The 23,257-nt window shown below is 40.2% G+C and overlaps 1 protein-coding gene across 1 annotated transcript in view; it reads right to left on the minus strand.

Annotated features, from left to right (window-relative positions):
• The window catches only part of LOC118828051 (cytochrome P450 2C23-like), a 37,573-nt gene extending 15,627 nt beyond the window's left edge, over positions 1–21,946 (minus strand). The window contains exons 1-4 of the mRNA XM_036734436.1: positions 21,701–21,946; positions 6,684–6,846; positions 6,232–6,381; positions 5,704–5,864 (exon numbers count right to left, since the gene is read on the minus strand). Coding sequence (XP_036590331.1) covers positions 5,704–5,864; positions 6,232–6,381; positions 6,684–6,846; positions 21,701–21,931 — 705 coding nt within the window. The 5' untranslated portion in view covers positions 21,932–21,946. The remainder of the gene's footprint in view (positions 1–5,703; positions 5,865–6,231; positions 6,382–6,683; positions 6,847–21,700) is intronic.
• Positions 21,947–23,257: the final 1,311 nt, after the last annotated feature.

Consider the following 23,257-nt stretch of genomic DNA (forward strand, 5'->3'; position numbering starts at 1 on the left):
GATTTCTATCTGTGTCTTTTTCTCCATCCTAATTCCCCCTGTTTATGCTTTTATTTCTCCCTTTCCCCTTCTCCTTCTCAACAAAGTTTTACTTTTGACCGCCACTTTCCTCAGTTAACCCACCCTCTTTATTCCCCTCCATTATCTTACCATTACTCACTTGCTACTTCTCCTCTCCCTTCTGACCACTCCGCTCCCTTTTTCCCCCCTTACCCTCCCACTTCCCGTAGGACAAGTTAGATTTCTAAACTTATCAGAATTTGTTATTCCCTTCTTGAACTAGATCAGATGACAGTAAAGCTCAAATACTGCTCTTCTCCCTCCCTTCTTTCCCTCTACTATAATATGTTTTTGTGCCACTTCATTTGGTGTAATTTACCCTTTTCTACTACCTCCTTACTGCTTCCCTCATAGCCCTCCCTTTATATCTCTTATTTATATTTTATATCTTTACATCAGTTAATTTATACAGGCATTCACAACCTATGTATATCCCTTTCATTTGTCACAATAGCTGTACCATTCACAAGAATGACTTATATATGTATATATACATATATACACATAAAAAACATACATAAGATGATATAATCCCACATAAAGATGTAAACAACCTGCCCTTATTGGTTACTAAGGTTTGTGGGGTTTTTCCCCCTGGTTACCTTTTTATGTCTCTCTTGAGTTTTGTATTTGGAGATCAAATTTTCCATTGAGTTCTGGCCTTTTCATCAGGAAGGTCTGGAATTCCCTTATTTCATTGAATGTCCATCACCTTGCCTGGAAAATTATGCTTAGTTTTGCTGGGTAGTTGATCCTTGGTTGTAGTCCCAGCTCCTTTGCCCTTCGGAATATCATATTCCAATTTCTCCTGTCTTTTAATGTGGAAGCTGAGAGATCCTGCGTGATCCTGACTGTAGTGCCACGATATTTGAATTGCTTCTTTTTGGCTGCTTGCAGTATTTTCTCATTGAGTTTATAGCTCTGAAATTTGGCTATAATATTTCTTGGTGTTTTCAGTTTGGGATCTCTTTCAGGGGGTGATCGGTGAATTCTTTCAATGACTATTTTGCCCTCTGGTTCTAGGACCTCTGGGTAGTTGTCTTTGATAATTTCTTCGAAGATACTGTCAAGGCTCTTTTTTTCATCGTGGATTTCCGGTAGACCAATAACTCTCAAATTGTCTCTCTTGGATCTATTTTCCAGGTCAGTTGTTTTGCCAATCAGATATTTCACATTTTTTTCTATTTTTTGATTCTTTACGTTTTGTTTTATTACTTCTTGGTGCCTCATAGATTCATTAGCTTCCACTTGCTCAAGTCTAATTTTTAATGAGTTAGTGTTTACATTTTGCTTTTGAGTCTCCTTTTCCAATTGGTTGATTTTGCCTCTCAGTGTGTCCTTTTCTCTCTAGATTCTGAATCTCCATATCCTTTTCGCCAATCTTATTCTTTAGAGACTTGATTTCATCAGTGAATTTTTTTTTCCATTTTTTACATATTTTCTTTTAGCTCCCTAGTTTGGTTTTTAAAATCCTCCTTTAGCTCTTCCAGCAGTGCTTTTTGGGCTGGAGACCAGTTCATATTAGCTTTTGAGGTATCTGATATATCTACAGTATCGTTAGTTCCCTCTTCCATATTTGTATTTTGATCCTGCCTGTCTCCATAAAAAGAATCTATTGTCCTCGGTTTTTTTGTGTTCTTCTTCATGTTGGTTTGCCTTTTGCTGGCTTTACAACGAATTTCTATCTGTGGGCCTCAGGGCTTTCTGTCCCAGCTTTCTTAGTCTGAGGGTTGTGAGTCTAGAATTATAACCTTCATTTTCCTGAGGTGTGGGGGAGGGGTCTGGCTCCCTGGAGTCTCACTCCCTGTGGGTGCTCTCCAGCACTTGCTTTTCAGCAATGGTCTCAGCTGTTTGTTGTTTGAGCTGATGTCTGGCACTTCCCCTGGGGGAGCAAGGTTATGTCTGGGCTCCTGGCATTGACCCCTGCCCACTCTGCCCCTATGGGACTAATGAACTTCTGCTATTTAACCACTGAAGCCCCACTACTTTCTGCTCAGTTCCAGCGTTCTTTTTTTTTCCCCCGAGGGATTCTCTGGGTGGGGAGGGGAGGGATTAGAGCTGTTTACCTGGGCATTAAGAACTCCTGGAAGTTCAAGAAGCCGCGTTTAATACGTTTGGGCTGCAAACTTCTGGATACGGTGTTTCATGGGTGGCGTTGTGCTGCCTCTCGTTGCTTCCACAGACTGCCATCATGTGTTGGGAGGCCTGGGGATCTCCGCCGGTTTCGGGTGCCCAAATTTCTCCCAGCCCGTCTCCCACGTGGATTTCCTGGCCAGCTGCTTCCGCCTTGGTCTGCAGCGGCTCCGAACTGAGCCCTCTCCAAGCCTACAGGTTCATGCCTCCAGCCTTTCAGACTCTCCCGGCTCGGAAATTTGTCCCACGCACACTGCTCGCGGTTTCTGACTCTCTCAAATCTGCTCAAATTCACTTTTTTTTAGGAATCTGACAGACCTTGTGAGAGAGCTCCGGTAAGAGGCTGCCTTCATGCGGCCATCTTGGCTCCGCCCCCGATTTCCTTATTTCTTTAAGTAAAATAGTATTCCATGAAATTAATATAACACAGTTTTCCATTCATCTCAAAACTGATGCTTACCACCCAACTTCCAGATCATTACAACGACAAAAACCTACTATGTTTTTGAAAATATGAATGCCTTTTTATTTTTCTCTGATGTCTATAGGGATTAAAACTAAGAGAGGAATTGGTGGTTGCAATGGTATACAGTTTAATGACTTTTGAGGCACACTTTCAAATGATTTCCAGAATGACTTCACCAACATTATATTAATATGCCAGCTTTTATGTAGCTCCACAAATATTTATCATTTTATTATTTTATCAACTTTTCCAAATGAGAGTAATATTTGCTTCAATGTTTACTTCTTCTGATTATTAATGATTTGTAACAAATTTTTCAGATGGCTGCTTGTTATTTGGATGTCTTCCTTTGAGAAATGCTTGTTCATATCTTTTGTCCACTTATCAGTTAGAAAATTGTTACAAAAAATTTGAATTGATTCCTTACAAATTTTGTCAAGAGTAACTTTATCAGAGAAAAATATTTCAAATATTTTCCACCAAGTTACTTTTTCCTTCCTAATTGTAGTTGCAATGGTTTTATTTGTGCTAACAATTTTCACTTTTACATATCAGAATTGCTCCTCTTATCTTCTGTGGTTCTCTAACTTTATTGTTTTATCATGAACTCTCCATATTAATACATCTGGAAGATAACTTCTTCCTTTTATTTCTAAGTTGTATGTGGTGTGATCTTTCATATATGTCAAATATAATTTGAAGCTAATCTTCGTATATGAAGTATGAGCTCTTGGTCTTAACTACTTTTGCCAGAATAATTCCTAGTTTCTCCAACATGTTTTTGTCAGATAGTGAGTTCAAGCCCCAGGAGCTGGAGTTTAGGTTGCCAGTTAATGTCATTTCTATTTGTAGTATACCCCATCAATTTAATTGGTCTATTTATCTATTTTTAAATATAACATCATTTTGAGATCTGGTCCTGCTAGGCTCTCTTCTTCTTCCATTTTTTTTCATAATTTCCTTGAGCTTCTTGAATTTTATCATTTTTTTCTAATTCTGTCAAATAATCTTTGGATTTGTGTGGCATTCATAAGTAAATGAATCAAATATTGCTATTTTTATTATATTTGTTCAGCCTGCCTCTGATCAATTAAGATTCTTTAATTATTCATTTCCACATAACAGAACTCTGTAGTTGTATTTAAAAAGGTCCTATGTGCATGTTCATAAGCAGACTCCCAAGTATTTCTATAGTTTTTAATGAAATGTTTTTCTCTTCTCTTCTTTTTTCCCTTATTAATAGTATACAGAAATGTTGATGAATTAGGTGAGTTTCTGTTACAACTAGTGACTTTGCTGTGGTTACTAACTAAAAAGCCAGTTTGGGGTTAAGTAGTAATGGGTAAGTTTCCTACACTAAAGTCCTCCTATTATGCCTAATCCTGGCATGGAGGTGATCCTGGGCTATCAAAGGATCTGGAAACTCTTAGCACTGTCAAAAGGCTTTCAAGAGAAGCTAGGCCATTGCTTTCCACTTTTTTGTGTGTTTGTGGGAAGGGAAATCAGAGGGTATGCTTTATAATGAGCTTTCTCACTATAAGTTCAACTGAATGAGTTTCTGCTAATCAATTACTATTCCATTTAGGTGAATTCAATGGATAGGTATAAAGTACTTAATCAATGTAGAGCAGAATGTGAGGTGTTCAGAAAGATAAAATACTTATAAAAGATATAATGCCTGCTCACATGAAGTTTATTTTCTAGAAGAGGAATAAGGTAAACACATAAATATAAGTCTTAAATAAATAACGTATAATTGGTGAATCAGAAGGATGTAAATAAAATCCCAATGGACATCCAGTACCATGAGATCACTGCTAATTTCAGAGAACAAGATACATTTCATGAAGGAGGTGGCATTTGAGTTGGATTTTAATGGATGGGTAGAAATTTAACATGTCAAAAGGGTACCTGAAAGACACACAAAGAATAGGGGACAGGGAAAACAAAGCCAGAATGTCAAATTAGGACAGAGTTTGACTCTGGGACAGAGAATGTCCCAGACTCTGGGACAGTCATACAGTACATGAACTTGAGTAGTAAGTATATCAAGCTAAAGAACTGAGGGGATACCAGATTTGGAGGGTCTAGAATGCCAGACAAACAATATAGTGTTTTCTACCTTTTGGAAAAGTCTAGCCTGTTTATCTCTGTAGCCCCAAACCAAGATACTTCCATTCTCTAACTGGCATTGATGGTTATCAGACAAAAAGAAGGAGGGTTGTGACTCAAAAGCAGAATAGTTTCTGGATCGTATAAAATAAAGAAGGAAACTAAGCCATTGTTTCCTAAATTGATCACTACTCACTCTTCTTGCCAAGAGTAAGGAGGCTCGTGCTGACCATGGCGCAGAAATTCACAAAATCAGCAAAAGAACTTAGAGATGTCAAAGATTCATCTTTCTTGCTAAATTACTTCACATCTGTCTTGTGTGAAGGTGATATTTCATTCTTTGGCAGAGAATGTTTAAATAGACAGATGATTGGACTTGAAGGTCAGAAGAGCTGGGTCATTATTCATGTTCTGTGACATTGACAGTGAACTCTGATAAATCATGTCACTTCTCTGTACCTCTGTTTCCTACTCTCTGCAGCAATAATAACATCAATAATAGCTTAAATAACTAGCATTTATGTAGAAAATCATATGCCTAATGTGCTTTATATATATTAGCTCATTTGAGTCACACAACAGCTTTGGTAGGTAGGTACTATTATTGTCCCCATTTTATTGATAAAGAAATTGAGGATGAGACAAGTAAAGTGACTTTCCAAGAGCCATGCTAATGTAAAGGCCTGAGATAGGTCTCAAACTCGTTCTTCCTGATTCCATGTCTATCCCCCCCCATTCATTAAATTCCTTTCTGTCTCTAAATCCCCTGATCTTGGGATCCCTCAATCCAAGGTAAAGTCAAAGAACTGCTTTTTTGAACACTTGGGAGTAGTAAGCTACTCTGCACAAATCACAAGAGTTCCATAAGTCTTCTCAAATCTAACCCTAAATTGGCAAACACCCACAGGATAAGAAGGGAGCTCTGGCCTTACCTGCGTCCATGGTGTGTTCAACAGATGAAAGTTTTCATTTAACAACTTCATCAGATATAGAAATTTCTTGTCATTATACTTGAATCGATCCCGGAAGAGGATAGAGCAGATCACATTGCATGGGGCACAGCCAAGGATGAAGGTAGGATCAGTGGGATGACCTAGGGTGGAAAAAATATCAAATGGGTGTGAGGGGGAACCAACTGCAACAGAAATATTTCTGATCAGATAGGGTCTGGGCATCTCTTCTACTCATACCTGGATATGGTGCCTAGTTCTTTAATGGCTAATGAATATTGTTCATCTGCAAAATCTCTTTTACTGCATATAGGGATGTTAAATGTGCTTATACTACCTTAGTGTAAGAAAAAAGAAGGGAGTTCTCTGGCCCAGCATAGTTATTACCTGGTCAGTGGATGAAAGGAGAGACTTTTAAAATGCAATATAAGTAAGCAAGTAGCATTTAGGACAGAAGATGAGTCAGCAGTTCAACCTCGCATGACCAGGTAGAAAGAACTGAAAACCAACCGTTTGTTTTCCTGAGCTCCTCCACCAGGCTTTGGGCTTCTTCTTGAACTCTCTCTTCAATGCTTCTCTTCCCCATCCCAAAGTTCCTTAACGTCATGAGAGAAAATCTACGGATTTGTTTCCACCTCTCTCCATGACTGAAAATAACTCCTAGACAAAGGAAAAGAATGTGACATTGGTCACTCTGATATTGGAGGTAGGCAGAGGGGTGTGGTAGCTATAGAGTTTCAGGATTAGTTCATTGATCAAGTTTAATTTTATTCAATTCAACCCAAAATGCAAGGGCATCGTGGTAGGTATCAGGTACCTACCACATAAATGTCTTGTGCTAGGTGATGGGAATAAAATAATAAAAATGAAACCAGTAACCATACTCCAGAGGAGTATACTCTACTGGATATACTCTGCCATATATTTTGCTTTTCTGTGACTCTTGAGTAAACAAAACTTACCTTTTCCTTTGGCAAAATCTTCAAATATTGGTACATCTCCTCTTGCCATAAAAATATCTCCTTGATCAATTAGAGCTTCCTTGACAATATTATATCCATGTAACACCACAATACGTTGGGTTCCAAAATAAAGAGTATAGATGGGGCCATATGTTTCAGCCAGCTGTGAAAAGAATGCCAAGAAACAGGATGAAGTTCAGGTGAAACTTAAGAATGTTGGAATTCATTACCATAACTGCTTCATAACATGCCAGTAGCTATATGAATGAGACCATGAGTTGTTAATGAATTCTGGGTATATAAAGGCATAAGCTATGGGACAACAAAGTAGTATTCTCATTCCTTTTGGTTTGCTCCTTGGGAATCCCTGTCATTATGTGGCATCGTATTTTTTTCAAGTAGAGCCTCCCTTTGTGCTCCATTGGTACCTATCTGCTGTAAAGGGATTGTAAAAAGGCCCTCAGGTAGATGTTGGGTAGAAGACCCATGGAAGATTTAAAGGAAGACATAGAAAAAGGTATACCCATTGCGTAGGAGATTGCCATCTCTTAACAAATGTTATCTACTCTTATTTGCTGCTCCTCTCATTTCTTAAATTTTTGTAGTAATTCTTCAGTAATAACTAGTTAAATTCCAATTTATGACTCCAAAGTTGCTAATGTTCTCTTTATTGCCAAATCTGATGCTCTTATCTCAATCCACATTCTTTTATAACTCTTTACAGCATGTGACACTATGCTCTCTCTGGGCTTCTTGTATCACTCTCTCTCTGTCTCTGTGCCTGTGTGTATGTGTGTCTGCCTCTCTGTCTCATTTCCTCTTACCTGTTATATTACTCTTTATCAGTCTCCCCTGCTCAATCATAGTCCATATTGAACTATGAGTTTTCCTCATGGTTCAGTCCTGGGCCATCTTCTCTATCTGTACTCTAGCTTAGTAATATCATTATTACCATAGAGATAACTCCCAGATCTATACATTTTGCCCTACTCTCTCTCTTAAACTTCCACAGGCATCCCACACTCAATAAGAACAAAATAGAAATCATCATCCTTCACCTAAATACATACCCACCTCCAAACCTTGTAATTTCTGGTGAAGATGCCACTGTATAGGTACAGGTCATACCATTTCAATCCCCTGATCAACAAACTTCCGTGGTTCCCTATTACATCTGGGACCAAATGTACACTTCTTTGGCATTTAAAGCCCTTCACAAGCTTCCTAGAACTTTTCTGATGTTATTATTCCTCTTAATTTATTCCATGGTTTAGACAAATTCGCTTTCTTGCTCTTTCTCACGTAATGTTCTATCTCCCACAACCTTGCTTTTGCAAGGCTTTTGCCAGCCCTATGCCCTCGATGCACTCCTTCCTTTCTTCTGATTCTTAGAATACCTAGTTTCCATCAAAGTCTAGCTGAAGTGCCACTTTCTGTACAAGATCTTTCCTGACCCCTCCCCCAGCCAGTAAGATTAGTCCCTTCCCCTCCAAATATTACCTTACATTTATTTTCAACATATTTTGCATGTTTACTTTGCAAATTCTCACATTTCCCCATTGGCTTACTAACCCAATTTGAATACACAACAGAAACTTTGACCTTAAAGGATGCCTGCAAAAGCTCTCTGAGTTCTATGAGGATACAATGAACACAAAATTATTGTACCGTTGTAGTGAAACACAAATGTAGGGCTACATACATCAGCACCTAAGTCATGAGGTCATTTGAGTATGTATTTGTGCATATGTGGTTTTGACTCATTCAAATGTGAAATCCTTGAGGACAGGGATCATTTTTCTTGTGTCTTTGTATCCTTAGGAACTAGCACAGGTCCTGGAACATGGTATGTCCTCAATGATAGCTTTTTATCGATCAATTGCTCACCATCAAGGAGAAATACTAGAAGCAGGGGACTGAACTTGGAGGCCATTGAAAGAATGGTTAAAAATATCATTTCCACACTGTTCTCTTCTGAACTGTTATTTTGGTCTTCCCCATCTCCATAATATGAATCAATTGTCTTTGGCTTCTTTGCGTGTTTTTTCATGGTGTTTTGTTTCCTCCTGGCTTCTAAAGTGGATCTCCATTTCTGAGGCTCAGAGGGCTCTGTTGCAAGTTTCTTGGGTTGGAATATGTGGTTCTGTTCACTGGCTTTACCTTCTATGGCCTCTGGCTTCATTAGGTAGAGGAAAGGGGTGATCTGGCTGCTGCAGGGGGAGGGTCTCCTCTTCCCCAGGACTGTTCTACAGCAGAGTTGGTCTCAGCTCTTGTCTGTGCACTACACCCACATCTGAAACCTCAAAAGGGAAAGTGAACTGGTCTCCAGACCAAAAAGCATTCCTGGAAGAACTGAAGGATGACCTTAAAAAGCAAAGTACAGAGTCAAAAGAAAAAATGGAAAAAATGGGAAAAAATTCAAAGAGGAAAACAAATCTGTAAAAGGTAAAATTAGGGAATTGGTTAAGGACAATCAGAATATAAATGGAGAAAATGTCTCATTGAAAAGTAAAATCAACCAAACTGAAGAGGAGATAGAGAATATAAAGGAAGAAAACAAAACATTAAAAATTAGAATTGGGCAAGTAGAAGCTAATGACTCTATGAGACATCAAGAATCAGTCAAACAAAACCTAAAGAGTGAAAAAACAGTTTTTTTCACCAAGACTTTGGAGACACTGGAGATGAGTTGGAAACACAATCCAAGGAGCTATGAGTATGACTGGGAGACTAGAGGCTCTGAAAGCCCATACGGACAATCATACCAGGCATCAGACCCTAACACTGTGTATGTCAAGGGTGCCTGCAAAAATAATGGAAGAGAAGGAGCGCAAGGAGGTATTTTTGTCTTCTGGGGACCTGACCATGATCTAAACATAAGTAGTACCAAAGAGCATCATTAGAAGCAGCTACAAAAGTGATCAAGCAAGAAAAGGCCCAAAATAAGGACACACTCACTGTGTAAACAGATAATCAACTTGTCACCAAAGGCATGAATGAATGGATTCACAATTGGAAAGAAAATGGCTGGAAAACAAGTAAAAATAAAGAAATAGTCCACAAAGACCAATTCGCTAAGCTGGATACTATGACTCAGGACATGAATGTTGAGTGGAAGTATGTACCTGCTGGTTCAAAAGTTGAAGGCAATACTGAAGCTCAAAGATTAGCCAGAGAAGCAACTAGAAAGAAGGGAGAAGACTCAATTAATACTTTGCAGAGGGTGAAATTTAAAGTGTTACTCTTTTTAGTCCTGCAATATAATCTCCAAATCAATCTCTTTACCCTTCTCCCCCTCTTGTGTTGTAGCTGTCTTCCATGACTATCTTTGTTTATCTTATGTGCTATTTTAATTTTTCTTCAATAATATGAACAAAATGCTATATTTCATACTATAAACATGCTATAAACAATTATAGAAATTGTTCATAGGTACTACTAATTAGAGTAGAAATTATTATAAACATACTCTAAACAATTATAGAAATTATTCACATGTACTGCTAATAAAAGAAAAGCAGATTCCTCATCTCTGTCAGATCCAACTGAACTCTGATGTGCTCAGCTCTTACCCTAAACTACCTATAAGCTCATCCAGACTGCTATCTAGAGATGCCTGTCTGGGCCATGCAATCTTCCCCTCTGGTGCATTCTTATGACTTTTAGGAATTAGAACTTTTAAAAGTCTTTTCATTTACCCAGCAATTGAACTCTCTAATAATATGTTGTCTCCTCCCCCACCCCTTGCCAAAGTGTGAACTTGACCATAGACTGTCTTTCCACAGTTGTCATCCATCCCCAATACTGAGCTTAGTAGGAATTCAATAAATGATTTTTCATTAAAAAAAAGAAAAATTAGAAGAAAATATGAAATATCTAATTGGAAAAACAACCGACCTGGAAAATGGATCCAGGAGAGACAATCTAAGAATTATTGGTATACCTGAAAGCTATGATGGAAAAAAAAGAGCTTGGACAGAATTTTCCATGAAATCATTAAAGAAAATTGTGCAAAAGTCCTAGATCCAGATGGTAAAATTATCATCAAAAGAATCCATCGGGGAGCTCTCTCACAAACTCTGTGAGATACCTATAAAAAAGTGAATCAGAGCAGATTTGAGAGGATTGAAAACCACTAGCAATCTGGGTGGGGCAAATTTCCAAGTCAGGGTGTCCAAAAGGCTGACAGGACAGATCTGTAGGCAGGGAGAGTGCTCAGCATGGGGAGCTGCTCCTGAAAGCGCCAAAGCTGAAGCAGCTGTGGAAACCAATCAGTGAGACAAACTGGGAGAAAGCTGGGCACCCAAAACTGGTGGAGATCCCCAGGTCTCATGATGGGAGTCTGGGGAACAGATGAGAGGTAGCAGCACAATGCCACCACCGTGAAATATCAACTACTGAGCCTTGCAGCCCAAAGGTATAAACGTGTCTTCTTGAACTTCCAGGAGACATAATAGACAGGTAAATGGCTCTAATCCCTACCCCCCTGACCCAGAGAATTCCTCAGGAAAAAAATGCTGGAATACAGGAGACAGAAGTTGGGCTTCAGTGGCTGAGCAGTGGGAGTTCCTGAGTCCCAAAGGGGCGAAGCCAGCAGGGGTCAACACCAGGAGCCCAGACATACCTTTGCACCCACAGGGGAAGTGGCAGACACTGGCACAAATGACAAACAGCTGAGACCATTGCTGAAGAGCAACCGTATGGGAGAGCAGCCCCAGGGGAAGAGGAGACTTCAGGTAGCCAGACCCCTCTCCCATACCTCACGAAACTGAAGGCTATAAAACACAGATCTAGTAACTAGACTCACAATCCCCAGAACAAGAAACCTGGGACAGAGAGCCCTGAGCCCCAAAAGTGGAAATCAACTGGAAAGCCAGGGAAAAGCTAACCAACATGAAGAAGAACACAAAAAAACCAAAGACCATCGATTCTTTTTATGGAGTCAGGCATGATCAAAATACCAATTTGGAAGAGGATAGCAATGACACTATACCCACATCTGATACCTCAAAAAGTAGTGTGAACTGGTCTCAAGCCCAAAAAGCATTACTGGAAGACCAAAAGGAATATTTTAAAAACCAAATTAGGGAGTTAAAAAACAAAATGAAAAAAAAAAACACTGATGAAATCAAGTCCTTAAAACATAAGATTGGTGAAATGTCTATGGAGATTCAGAATCTAAATAGAGAAAATGACACCCTGAGAGGTAAGATCAACCAACTGGAAAAGAAGCCTCAAAAGCAAAATGAAGACAGCGAGTCATTAAATATTAGAATTCAACAGCTGGTAGTTAATGACTCTATGAGGCACCAAGAAGTAGTAAAACAAAATATAAAGAATGAAAAAATAGAAGAAAAAATGTGAAATATCTGATTGGAAAAACAGCTGACTTGGAAAATAAATCCAGGAGAGACAATTTAAGAATTATTGGTCTACTGGAAATCCACGATGAAAAAAGAGCCTTGGCAGTATCTTTGAAGAAATTATCAAAGATAACTGCCCACAGGTCCTAGAACTAGAGGGTGAAATACTCATTGAAAGAATCCACTGATCACTCCCTGAAAGAGATCCCAAATTGAAAACACCAAGAAATATTATAGCCAAATTTCAGAATTACAAAGTCAAGGAGAAAATACTGGAAGCAGCCAAAAAGAAACAATTCAAATATCGTGGAACTACAGTCAGGATCACGCAAGATCTTTCAGCTTCTACTTTAAATGGCACGAGAAATTGGGATATGATATTCTGAAGGGCAAAGGAGCTGGGACTATGACCAAGGACATATATATATATATATACACACACAAAAAAATATGCTGGAAATCACTACTGATTAGAAAAATGCAAATGAAAACAACTCTTAGGCCCCACATCTCCCTTGTCAGATTGGCTAAAATGACAAAACAGGAAAATGATAAATGCTGGAGAGGGCATTGCAAAATTAGAACACTGTTACATTGCTGGCGGAGTTGTGAACTGATCCAGCCATTCTGGAGAGCAAGTTGGAACTATGTCCAAAGGTCTATACAAATGTTCATATGTTTTGACCCAGCAATACCACTTCTAAGGTTGTATCCCAATGAGATCACACAAGTGGGAAAAGGACACGTATGTACAAAAATATTTATTGCAGCTCTTTTTGTAGTAGCAAGGAATTGGAAATCAAGGGGATGCCCATCTATTGGGGAATGGCTGAACAAGTTGTGGTATATGAAGGTAATGGAATACTATTGTGCTATAACAAATGGGGAAGATATGCACTTCATAATAACCTTAAATAACCTTCACAATGTAATGCTGAGTGAGCGGAGCACAACTAGGAGATGCAATGATTAACCTTGATAGATTTAGTTCTTCTGAGCAATACAAGGTTCAAAGACAACTCCAAAGGACTCAGGACAGAGAGAGCTATCTACATCCAGAGAAACATCTACAGAGGCTGAATGCAGATTGAGGCAAACTATTTGTTCTCCTTTTTTTCCTCTTTTTTGTTTTGTTTTTGTTTCTTCTTTCTCATGAAAGAATTGGCAGTAATTGGTAATAATTCTTCAAAACTTGACTATTTTGTAAATAACTTCAATACAAAGTTATATGTACAAGTTGTATTGGACTGGGGAGGGAGGGGGGAGGGGGAGAAGAAAATCTGGAACTCAGGATCATTTGGAACTGAGTGTTTTAAACTAAAAATAAAAAATCTTAATAAAAATGAATTGGAAAAATATGCATCATTTGTGGGGGGGGGGGGAAGGCAGAGCTAAGATGGTGGCTGGATAGCAGGGACTCACTTAGGTTCTCCCCCAAATACCTCCAAACACCTATAAAATGTCTATAAACAAATTCTAGATCTACTGAACCCACAAAATAGCAGAGGGAAGCAGTTCTGCATCCAAGGACAGCCTGGATGGTTGCTGAGAAGGGTCTATCCCATGATGTTGGAAGCAGAGGACAGCCCATCATGGAACACACCAGGACAAACCAGGCTCTGAGGAGATGGGGCAGAGCAGGCCAAAGAGCCATGAATCACTGAGCTGTAGCAGTTACCAGACTTCTCAACCCACAAATGCCAAAGACAATGGAACAGGTTAGTGGTAAAACTATTGGATCGAGGTAAAAGCAGTCAAGGCCAAGACCCAGGAATGTTGGAGGTGAACCTGGGGCTCCAGCAACAGCAGCAGGAAGCTCCTGTGGCTCCTTCCACAGCTCCAGCTGTGGTTGCTTCTGGGCCCAGGCCCACTCAGGAGGAATCAATTGGCGGATCACAGCGGGAGTGTAGGGAGTACTTTGCTGGCACAGACCAGGTTTCTCTTGCTTTGCCCTGCTTGGATCTTGTTCATGGGTGGTGGTTCTCGGGGGAGGAGGAACACCAGTGTGTCAGAACTTGTGGTGACAGTAGAGTAGAAGCAGCTCTGAAAACAGCAACACATTCCCAAAACCTTGGGACAAAGTACTTTCTACTCTACAAGCAGTCGTACCCTGAAAAAAAAAGCTCAAGGTTCAAGTAGTTGGCTGGGAACATGAACATTCAGCAAAACTGACTCAGACTATAGAATCTTTTTTTGGTGACAAAGAAGGTGAAAACATACTGCCAGAAAAAGTCAAGAAAGTCAAAGAACCTACAACAAAAGCCTCCAAGAAAAACATGAACTGGTCTCAGGCCATGGAAGAGCTCAAAATTTGGAAAAGCAAGTAAGAGAAATAGAGGAAAAATTAGAAAGAGAAATGAGAGTGATGCAAGAAAAGCATGAAAAACAAGTCAACCACTGGCTAAAAGAGACCCAAAAAATACTGAAGAAAATAACACCTTGAAGAATAGACTAACTGAAATGGCAAAAGACCTCCACAAACGAATGAGGAGAAGAATGCCTTGAAAAGCAGAATTAGCCAAATGGAAAGGGAGGTCCAAAAGACCACTGAAGAAAATACTGCCTTAACATTAGATTGGAGCAAGGGGAAGCTAGTGACTTTACGAGAAATCAAGAAATTATTAAACAGAAACAAAGGAATTAAAAAATGGAAGACAATGTGAAATATCTCATTGGAAAACCAGTGACCTGGAGAACAGATACAGGGGAGATAATTTAAAAATTATTGGACTATCTGAAAGCCAAGATCAAAAAGGAGCCTAGACATAATGTTTCAAGAAATTATCAAGGAAAACTGCCCAGATATTCTAGAACAAGGGGGTAAAAAAGAAGTTGAAAGCAACCATCAATTGCCTCTTGAAAAAGATCCCAAAAAGAAAACTCCTAAGAATGTTGTCACAAAATGCCAGAGTTTTCAGATCAAAGTGAAAATTTTGCAAGCAGCCAGAAAGAAACAATTCAAGTATTGTGAAAACACAATCAGGATAACGCAAGATCTAGCAGCTTCTACATAATGGATATAAGGAGTTGGAATATGATATTCTGGAGGTCAATGGAGCTAGGATTAATACTAAGAATCACCTACCCAGAACAATTGATTATAGTGCTCCAAGGCAAAATATGGATTTTCAATAAAATAGAGGACTTTCAAGTTTTCTCTAGGAAAAGACCAGGTGCTGAATAGAAAATTTGACTTTCAAATAAAAGAATCAAGAGAAGTATGAAAAGGTAAAGAGGAGAGAGAAATCATAAGGGACTTACTAAAGTTGAACTGCTTTGTTTACATTCCTACATGGAAAGAAAATATGTGTAATTCATGAGACCTTTCTCAGTATTAAGGTAGTTGAAGGGAATATACATATACATACATACATATATACATAGACACACACACACATATACATATATATATATATACACACACACACACACACACACACACACACACACACACACACACACACATATATAGACAGAAGGCACAGGTTGCATTGAATATGAAGGGATGATATCGAAAAAAAATTAATGGGTGAGAGAGGAATATATTGAGAGAGGGAGAAAGGGAGAGATAAAATGGTGTAAATTATGTTACATAAAAGTGACAAGAAAAAGCAGTTCTGTTGGAAAGGAAGAGGGGGCAGGTGAGGGGGACTGAGGGAATCTTGCTCTCATCAGATTTGACTTAAGGAGGGAATAACATGCACACTCAACTGGGTATCTTATCCCACAGGAAAGTAGGGGGAAGAAGATAGGAAAGGGGGCATGACAGAAAGTAGAGCAAATTGGGGGACAAGGTAATCAAAAGCAAACATTTTTCAAAATGGATGGGGTCAGCTCAGATTTAATCTAACTCAGTTGACTGAATCTAGCCTGCTTGTGAAAACAATTGTCACAAATGGTGGGATTTCTTAAGACAACCCAATATGGCACATTCTTAATAAACTTTGCCTTTTTCCTTGGCTTAGAAGGCTTGAGTAGAATTCATTCAGCAGGACCCGGCATGTTTGAATTTTGGGTTCTCTAGCATCCCTCAACCCCAAACCTCATCATTTTGGTTTCCTGACACCTGGAATACTGCTAATCTCAAGTTCTTCTTCAACCAAGACTAGAAGCTAGAGTTATACTGCAGCCGATAAGGAAAATGGAGAGAAATTCCCTACATAATGGCCTTTGTTAAGCTCTCTCAGAACCCTGCTCTCAGAAAAGACTGTAAGTTGCTCATATCTAGAGCTGCCCCACAAAGGGTCAATGGGGGGTAAACAGGACATTTTGGATAACCCCCTCTTTATGGCCCCCAAGGCTTCAGCCCCAGCCCCTCCTCCTGCTCCCCAACCTCCCCCAGCACTCTTGTTTCCTGTATTCCCCCTTCCTTGGCCACCCCCTCTTTCCCTTGGTTTCCCTTACCTTTTCCTCTAGCCCAACCCTTCTGTTTTCCTGCCCCCTTCACAGTCCAAGTCTCCTACCCTGTATTTCCTCTCATGGCTCCTCCCCCATTGGTGACCCCTGCTCAGGTCCCAGCCAAGGGTCTTGTTGAGGTGCCTCCCTCTGTCACCCCTTTCTCTGAATGAACCCTTACTCAGTTTCTGGCCTCATGGCCTTCCCATCTTTCAGGTCCTTCAGTATCTACCACCATGGCCCCTACCCCCCAATCAATGCCTATTCTCGTTCCAGCCTTGAGCCCTGCCCCCACAGAAGTAACTTCTCCCCTGGTCCCTCTCTCTTAGGTGATGCCCCCTCAGGAATCTTCTGTAATTCCCCTTCTGACACCTACCCCTTCTCAGGTACCAGCTGATCTTCTCCCTTGCAAGCCAGATCCCCTGGTCTTGCAGTCTAATACAGATCAGCAGATCTCTCTCCCCAGGTTCCAGTTCCCATAATGCCTTCAAGGCTTTTTCCCCTGAGGGAAGTACCTGTCTCACCCAGTGGGACAATTAGAGTCCATATTTCATTCACCATTTCAGATCTCATTCAGGTTAAACATAAACTGGGGCGATACTTGGAAGACCCTACTAAGTTTACTGAAGGTTTTAGGGATCTATCCCTACAATTTGAGCCTTCTTGGGGTGATTTGCATGCCATCTTCTCTACCTGTTGTGCCATTGAGAAGAGGAGAAACCAGGAACATGCCAAAATTTGGGGATCATCTGGCTAGCAACGACCACACAAATACCCCCCAGTAACAGCTGCTGTTCTCAATAGTGACCCAGTATCACAAGAGTGAGGATAGAGGAAAGGGAGATTGTGTGGTAATTTTCCTGTTAGAAGGCCTAAGAACAGAATTTCAAAAGCAAACAAATTTTCAAAAAACTAAGGAGATTACACAGGGAGAAAAGGAAAACCCAGAAGTATACAAATTTGGAACCTGATTTGATTGAAAGGGTGGCAATCCTTAACATGTATTTCATTAATCAGTCTGCCCCAGATATTAGGAGGAAACTGAAGAAATTGGCAATGGGACCCCAAACACCTCAGACCCAATCACTGGAGATGGCCTTTGGAGTCTTTAACAACAGAGATCTGGTTGCAGCAGAAGAAAGAAAACACAGGGAAAGGGCTAGAGACAGAGAACATGCTCAATTCTTGGCTGCTGCCATGGCCAGGAAGAGACCCAAGGAGTGTTCTTCCAGGGCACTCCCTTGGAGGAAGCCTATCTACTTGGGCAGTGGGAAAACCTCATTTTGATGCCACAAGGAGGGTCACTGGTCCAAGGAATGCCCCTCTAGTGCCCCCCCCCAGAGAAAGCCCCCAGGACCAATGCCTCCAGGATTGTGCCAGAATGTGACCAGGAGGAACATTGGAGGAAGGATGGACCCCTAGGTTGGAAAAGTGGTAGAGCCCCTTCCCAGTACCCTGTCCTCCAGTCTTCTTAAGCCATGGAAGGAGGGGAAAGCCTGGGGCTTGGCAATGCTCCCACTTTCTCCACCTCTCTCACTGAGCCCTTTACAGAATGGAGACTGAAGGTTTCTCTCCAGACTCCAAATTATCAACTTCCAGATGAGTGCTCAGACTATATACCCCTTTAACTGAACCCATGGAGGCAGGGAAAGTTATACACCCCTTGCCAGCAGGAAGCAATTTCAGATGCTGAGACCTTCATCCCTGACCCCAAAATAATTTGGGTCCCATTTGTTTGAAGGTAGAATGATGAGGGTAAAGTCTCTTGGAAACCCCTTGAACTCTCTTTGAATCTTCCCAGTAGATCTAGCCTCCCTGAGGCCACAACCCTTTCCTTATCACTAGGTCCAAATCTCTTTCTGGCCTAGCCCAGCTGCTTCCCACCCTTAATCCTATCAAAATCCCATTCTTTTGTTTCCTGGAGTCTTGACCTCTAGTCACCCCAGTTTCATCAAGATCCTCCTTAGACTCTTTCTCAAGACCCTCCCTAAACCCTTCCTCTGGTCACCTCAGACTACTGGACCACACCTCAATCCCTCCCACACTCTTTCTATGCACAAGTCTCATCTTGCCTCCATGAAGGTGCTCAGATTCAACCTAGCTCAGTTGACTGAATCTAGCCTGCTTGTGAAAAAAAGCAACACAAATGGTGAGATTTCTTAAGACAACCCAATATGGCAAATCCTTAATAAACTTTTCTTTTTTCCTTGCCAAAGGAAATTAAAGAAAAGGGACAGGGTCAAGTGAGAAAACTGAGTAAAGGAGGACAGGATAGGATGGAGGGAAATATAGTCAGTCTTTCACAACATGACTACTGTGGAAGTGTTTTGCATAATGATACAGGTGTGGCCTATGTTGAATTGCTTGCCTCCTTAGGGAGGGTGGGTGGGGAGGGAAGAAGGGAGAGAATTAAAACTCAAAGCAGCAAAAGCAGAAGAAATGTTATTTTTACATACAAGCAGGAAATAAGATATGTGGGCAATGGGGTATAGAAATCTAACTTGACCCACGAGAAAGTAAGGGTTGGGAAAGAAAAGGGATAGGAGGGAGACAGAAGGGAGAACTTACTGGGGAATGGAGCAACCAGAATATATGTTGTCTTGGAGTGGGGAGAGGGTAGAATTGGGGAGAAAATTTGTAACTCAAAATCTTGTGGAAATCATTGTTGAAAACTAAAAATATTAAATAATAAAATGTGAAAATTAAAAAAAAAAGAAATACATCACTTGGTGGCCACAGGGTGATGAGCCTCTTGGAATTCAACTAAGTCAGTCATCAGATGATAAACTCATAAACTATTGTTGAGCCAGTACTTTAAAGACTTCAACTCTGAAGGGCCTTCAGGAGCTTGAACTCTCTGGCAAAGTCAGTCAATATGCATTTATTAAGTACCTACTATATGCTAGGCACTGTGCTAAGCACTATGGATGCTTTCATTACAATGAAGTGCCAGAGGAGGATGTTAGTCAAAAATACATACATACACATACACAAAGGAAAAAAAAAACTGTAGGGAAAAAGACTATGCTTACCTACCAGGGCATCTGTTTTTTTCTTAGCTTTCAGAGGCTTGATACCCAGTAAAATGGGTTTCATTCCTGCCTCAGACTCTTATTAGCAGTGTAACCCTGGGTATGTCACTTAGGTTCTCTGTGACTTATTTTCCTTAATCTGTAAAATGAGAAGGTTGGGCTTGATGGCCTGTGAAGTTCCTTTCAATCCAGAGTCTATGATTCATTGTTTGGGGTTTATATGTATTAAAAGAACGAAGTCACTACAATATTTCTTGCTTAATGTATTTGAAGAAAAACCCTGTATTAGTTTGCTACAAAGAAATAAAAGCATAAAATTTAATAACACCAACAAAAATATAATTCCTTAAGTACTTCCTATGTGCTCAGTATTGTGGAGATAATAGAAAGGAAGAGATTTCAGATCTGTATTACTAAGAAAGGCCTTGTGCTTCTTAAGGCAAATTTACAAAACTGGTGGTAATAAAGCACATATAATGTCAATTCCACTGATAAAAAACATATCTTTTCTGATACTCAACCATTGCAAAGTGCCCAGGATTGTGGTGGTAGTTTTCAGTATCTGTGGCTTCAGCACTTCAGAAGCAACTGCCAGGAGGTTGCTTCAAGGGCTGATGTTGGGAGCAGTTTGGATAGAGGTAGGAAGAGTGGTCTGCAGGGCTAGGCTGGCAGTGTAATACTTGAGTAGCTATTGCAAGAAAAACCCTGCCCCCAGCCTCTAACTGCAAACCCCAGTCTGCATAAGAAAAAAACAGACTGAGTTCCTGCCATTTGGCGAGTGTCCTGGGCCCCTAAGACTTTTACAAGGAATGTAAGCTAATTACCAGGAAAAGCCTAACGATCTTCCTTTGTCTAACTGAGTGGGCTGAGAGACGACTCGATCTCACTTCAACAAACCCAGCTGGAGCATTCCTCGGTCTGCCTACGGCCTTGAACGATGAAAGCCTCAGCCCCAGATATTCTTTTGAATTATGTAACTGTTCCTAGCTCTTATCTCATGAGTCATACTGTGGGATGTATGGCAAACTGGACACAGAGATCCTGGGTTGCAATTCAGTTGACACTTAGTCAGCTGTCTGATATATTGTATCTACAATCTATTAAGGATTTTCCTTTTATCATGGTTATAAAAGGTACAGGCATGCCAAGTCTGCAAAATGACATTTCAAGAGATAATTAACCACTGAATCCTGTATTCTCTATATAAACTACCCTTTCACTTCAAAACAGGGCCCTTGATTTGGGTTGCAGCCCCAGTGGCCGCCAGCTAATAAATTCTCCATTTAAAACTTATACTCTGTGGAGTGTCTCACTCGCTTCTGGTATAACAGCAGTACAGGGATCTTATGTTTACTTACCCACCAGGGTCAAACGTTTAGTAATTGGTAGTGGTGGTGGTGAGGAAAGTGGGTCCCTTCTCCACAGTGATTGCTCCTCATTGAAAGGAAAGCCAATGGTCTAGGGGCAGAAGTTCCCAAAGAGGGTGATACCACCTCTGGGGGGTACTGGAATTATCTGAGGGCATGGTAGAAGTCTCTGGTCCAATTGGGGGACATTGAATAAAACTAAAGCATGGTTGCATTATAAGGAAAGAAGGGAAGAGAAGAAAAATTTGAAAAACCACTTGTATAGGTTTTATCTTTAGTGTAACAGAGTTAAAATCATAGTGATTACATTATTTTCCAAATAAAAGCACAAAATTCAAGTTTTAAAGGATCAGTGTGTCATGTCCCCCAATTATGAGTGTTTTCTCTGAAGTCTAATTACCTTCCAGTTACTTATCTACCAAGGTATTGTTTCCCTCTAGTAGAATTCCTGGAGAACAGGAATTATTTCATTTCAAAGCTAGATTGCTTCATTCGCTGTATGTTTCTCTCCTGTGGTTGACACTATGCCTGGCACATAGTAGGTACCGAAGAAGTTCTCATTAATTGACTGGGTTAATTTTGTCTTTGATTCCCAGAGACTAGTACATGCATTACAAAAGGTAAATATTTGATTCTATTATTGAATTTTTTCTGCTGCCAAAGTTTTGACAAAACAATCGATGCATGTCTGACATCATTGCTAATGGAAATATCACTCACAGAGCCCTTGATCCTTCCCATCCATGATGTACAACTAAATCACCATGAGTCCTGATTCAGTTATTTTTTGAAGTCTTTGCGTCACCACCACCTCACAGCCCAAGCAGCTAGAATCCAAACCCAAAAATCCAGTCCTTTACCTGTGAGAATGTTTTAGTCATATTCTTGAAATCCAATTGCAGGATGTTTCCAATAAAGGGAAGAGGAGTGGGACCAGGTGGGAGCTTTCCCTTTTTGAATCCTTGGTTCCATAGGGATATGAAGATCAGGAAAAGGACACAAGCCAATAGGGCAGTAGAAGTGAGTCCCCAAGGATCCATTGCCCTGAAAGATGGTCCTACAGCTTTCAGAGGTACCAGATCAGTTGCCATACTTTTATAATCATTGGTAGAAAACAAGGGGTGGCAATGTCCAGCCAATAAATAGGTAGCTCTTGTAGGAAATCAGAATTAGTTTTTCATTAACTTTCATTAGTTTAGCAATCAAGAGGCCATTAAGGGGTTTTGGAATCTGTCCCTGACAATAACCTTGCACTAAAGTATATAGGAAGAGTTGAAACAAGGAAAGATTATATCCAGCTCATCTTTTAGGGGTTCACAGGCTGTCAATAATCAACCAATGCTGAAAACTAAATATGTTAAATAAATAAATTAAATTAAAAAACTAAAAAAGAAAAAAAAATCAACTTTCTGTTGGCCTGTAGATGCGTATTGAGATAAGGAGAAAGAAAATATCCAAATTCAGCCTGAGAGGAGGTGGTGGTGGATTTCAGATTATCAGATCCTGCAGACTTGACATCATAGGTGTTATCTTCTCATTTTCTAAGCTACTTTGGGCTTAATTGACTTCTTAGCCATGCTTATTCTTTCTCCACCTTGAATAACATTCTTTTTGAGAGAGAAGATGGCAGCAAAGTAGGCATTGGCATGCCCTGCCTTCTTTGTGTCCTCTTTGAGTAGTGGCCCACGCACTTCAGAGCCCTCCTCACTATCTATCCCTTTCCTCTTCTCCTTTCTCAGACCTTTGATGATCCCAACTTTTTTACATCCCTGAATGTCTTCTGAGCTTTAGTCTTCCTGACCCTGATCTTTCACGTTGGTGCCTTTTCTGGTATCAGTCCTTGATGACACTCACCCTCCAACTATCCTTGGTATATGCCCTCATCTACTAATGACACCTGCAGCAGAGTCTGAACCTGTCTCTCTCACTGACCTCCATGGATTACCAGCTCAATTCTAGCTTGGAAAACAGCCACAGATGTAAGATTGAGACTGCAGCCATGAGTACTTTCTATTCTTTTTTTTAAATATATTTAGTTTTCAGCATTGATTTTCACAAGAGTTTGAATTACAAATTTTCTCCCCATTTCTACCCTCCCGCCCACCCCAAGATGGCATATATTCTGGTTGCTCTATTCCCCAGTCAGCCCTCCCTTCTGTCACCCCACTCCCCTCCCATCCCCTTTTCCCTTTCTTTCTTGTAGAGCAAGATAAATTTCTACACCCCGATGCCTGTGTATCTTATTTTCTAGCTGCATGCAAAAACTTTTTTGTTTGTTTTTGAACATCTGTTTTTAAAACTTTGAGTTCCAGGTTCTCTCCCCTCTTCCCTCCCCACCCACCCTCCCTAAGAAGTCAAGCAATTCAACATAGGTCACATGTGTATCATTATGTATAGCCCTTCCACAATACTCATGT

Source organism: Trichosurus vulpecula, chromosome 8, assembly GCF_011100635.1.
Source record: "Trichosurus vulpecula isolate mTriVul1 chromosome 8, mTriVul1.pri, whole genome shotgun sequence".
Classification (NCBI taxonomy): Eukaryota; Metazoa; Chordata; class Mammalia; order Diprotodontia; family Phalangeridae; genus Trichosurus; species Trichosurus vulpecula.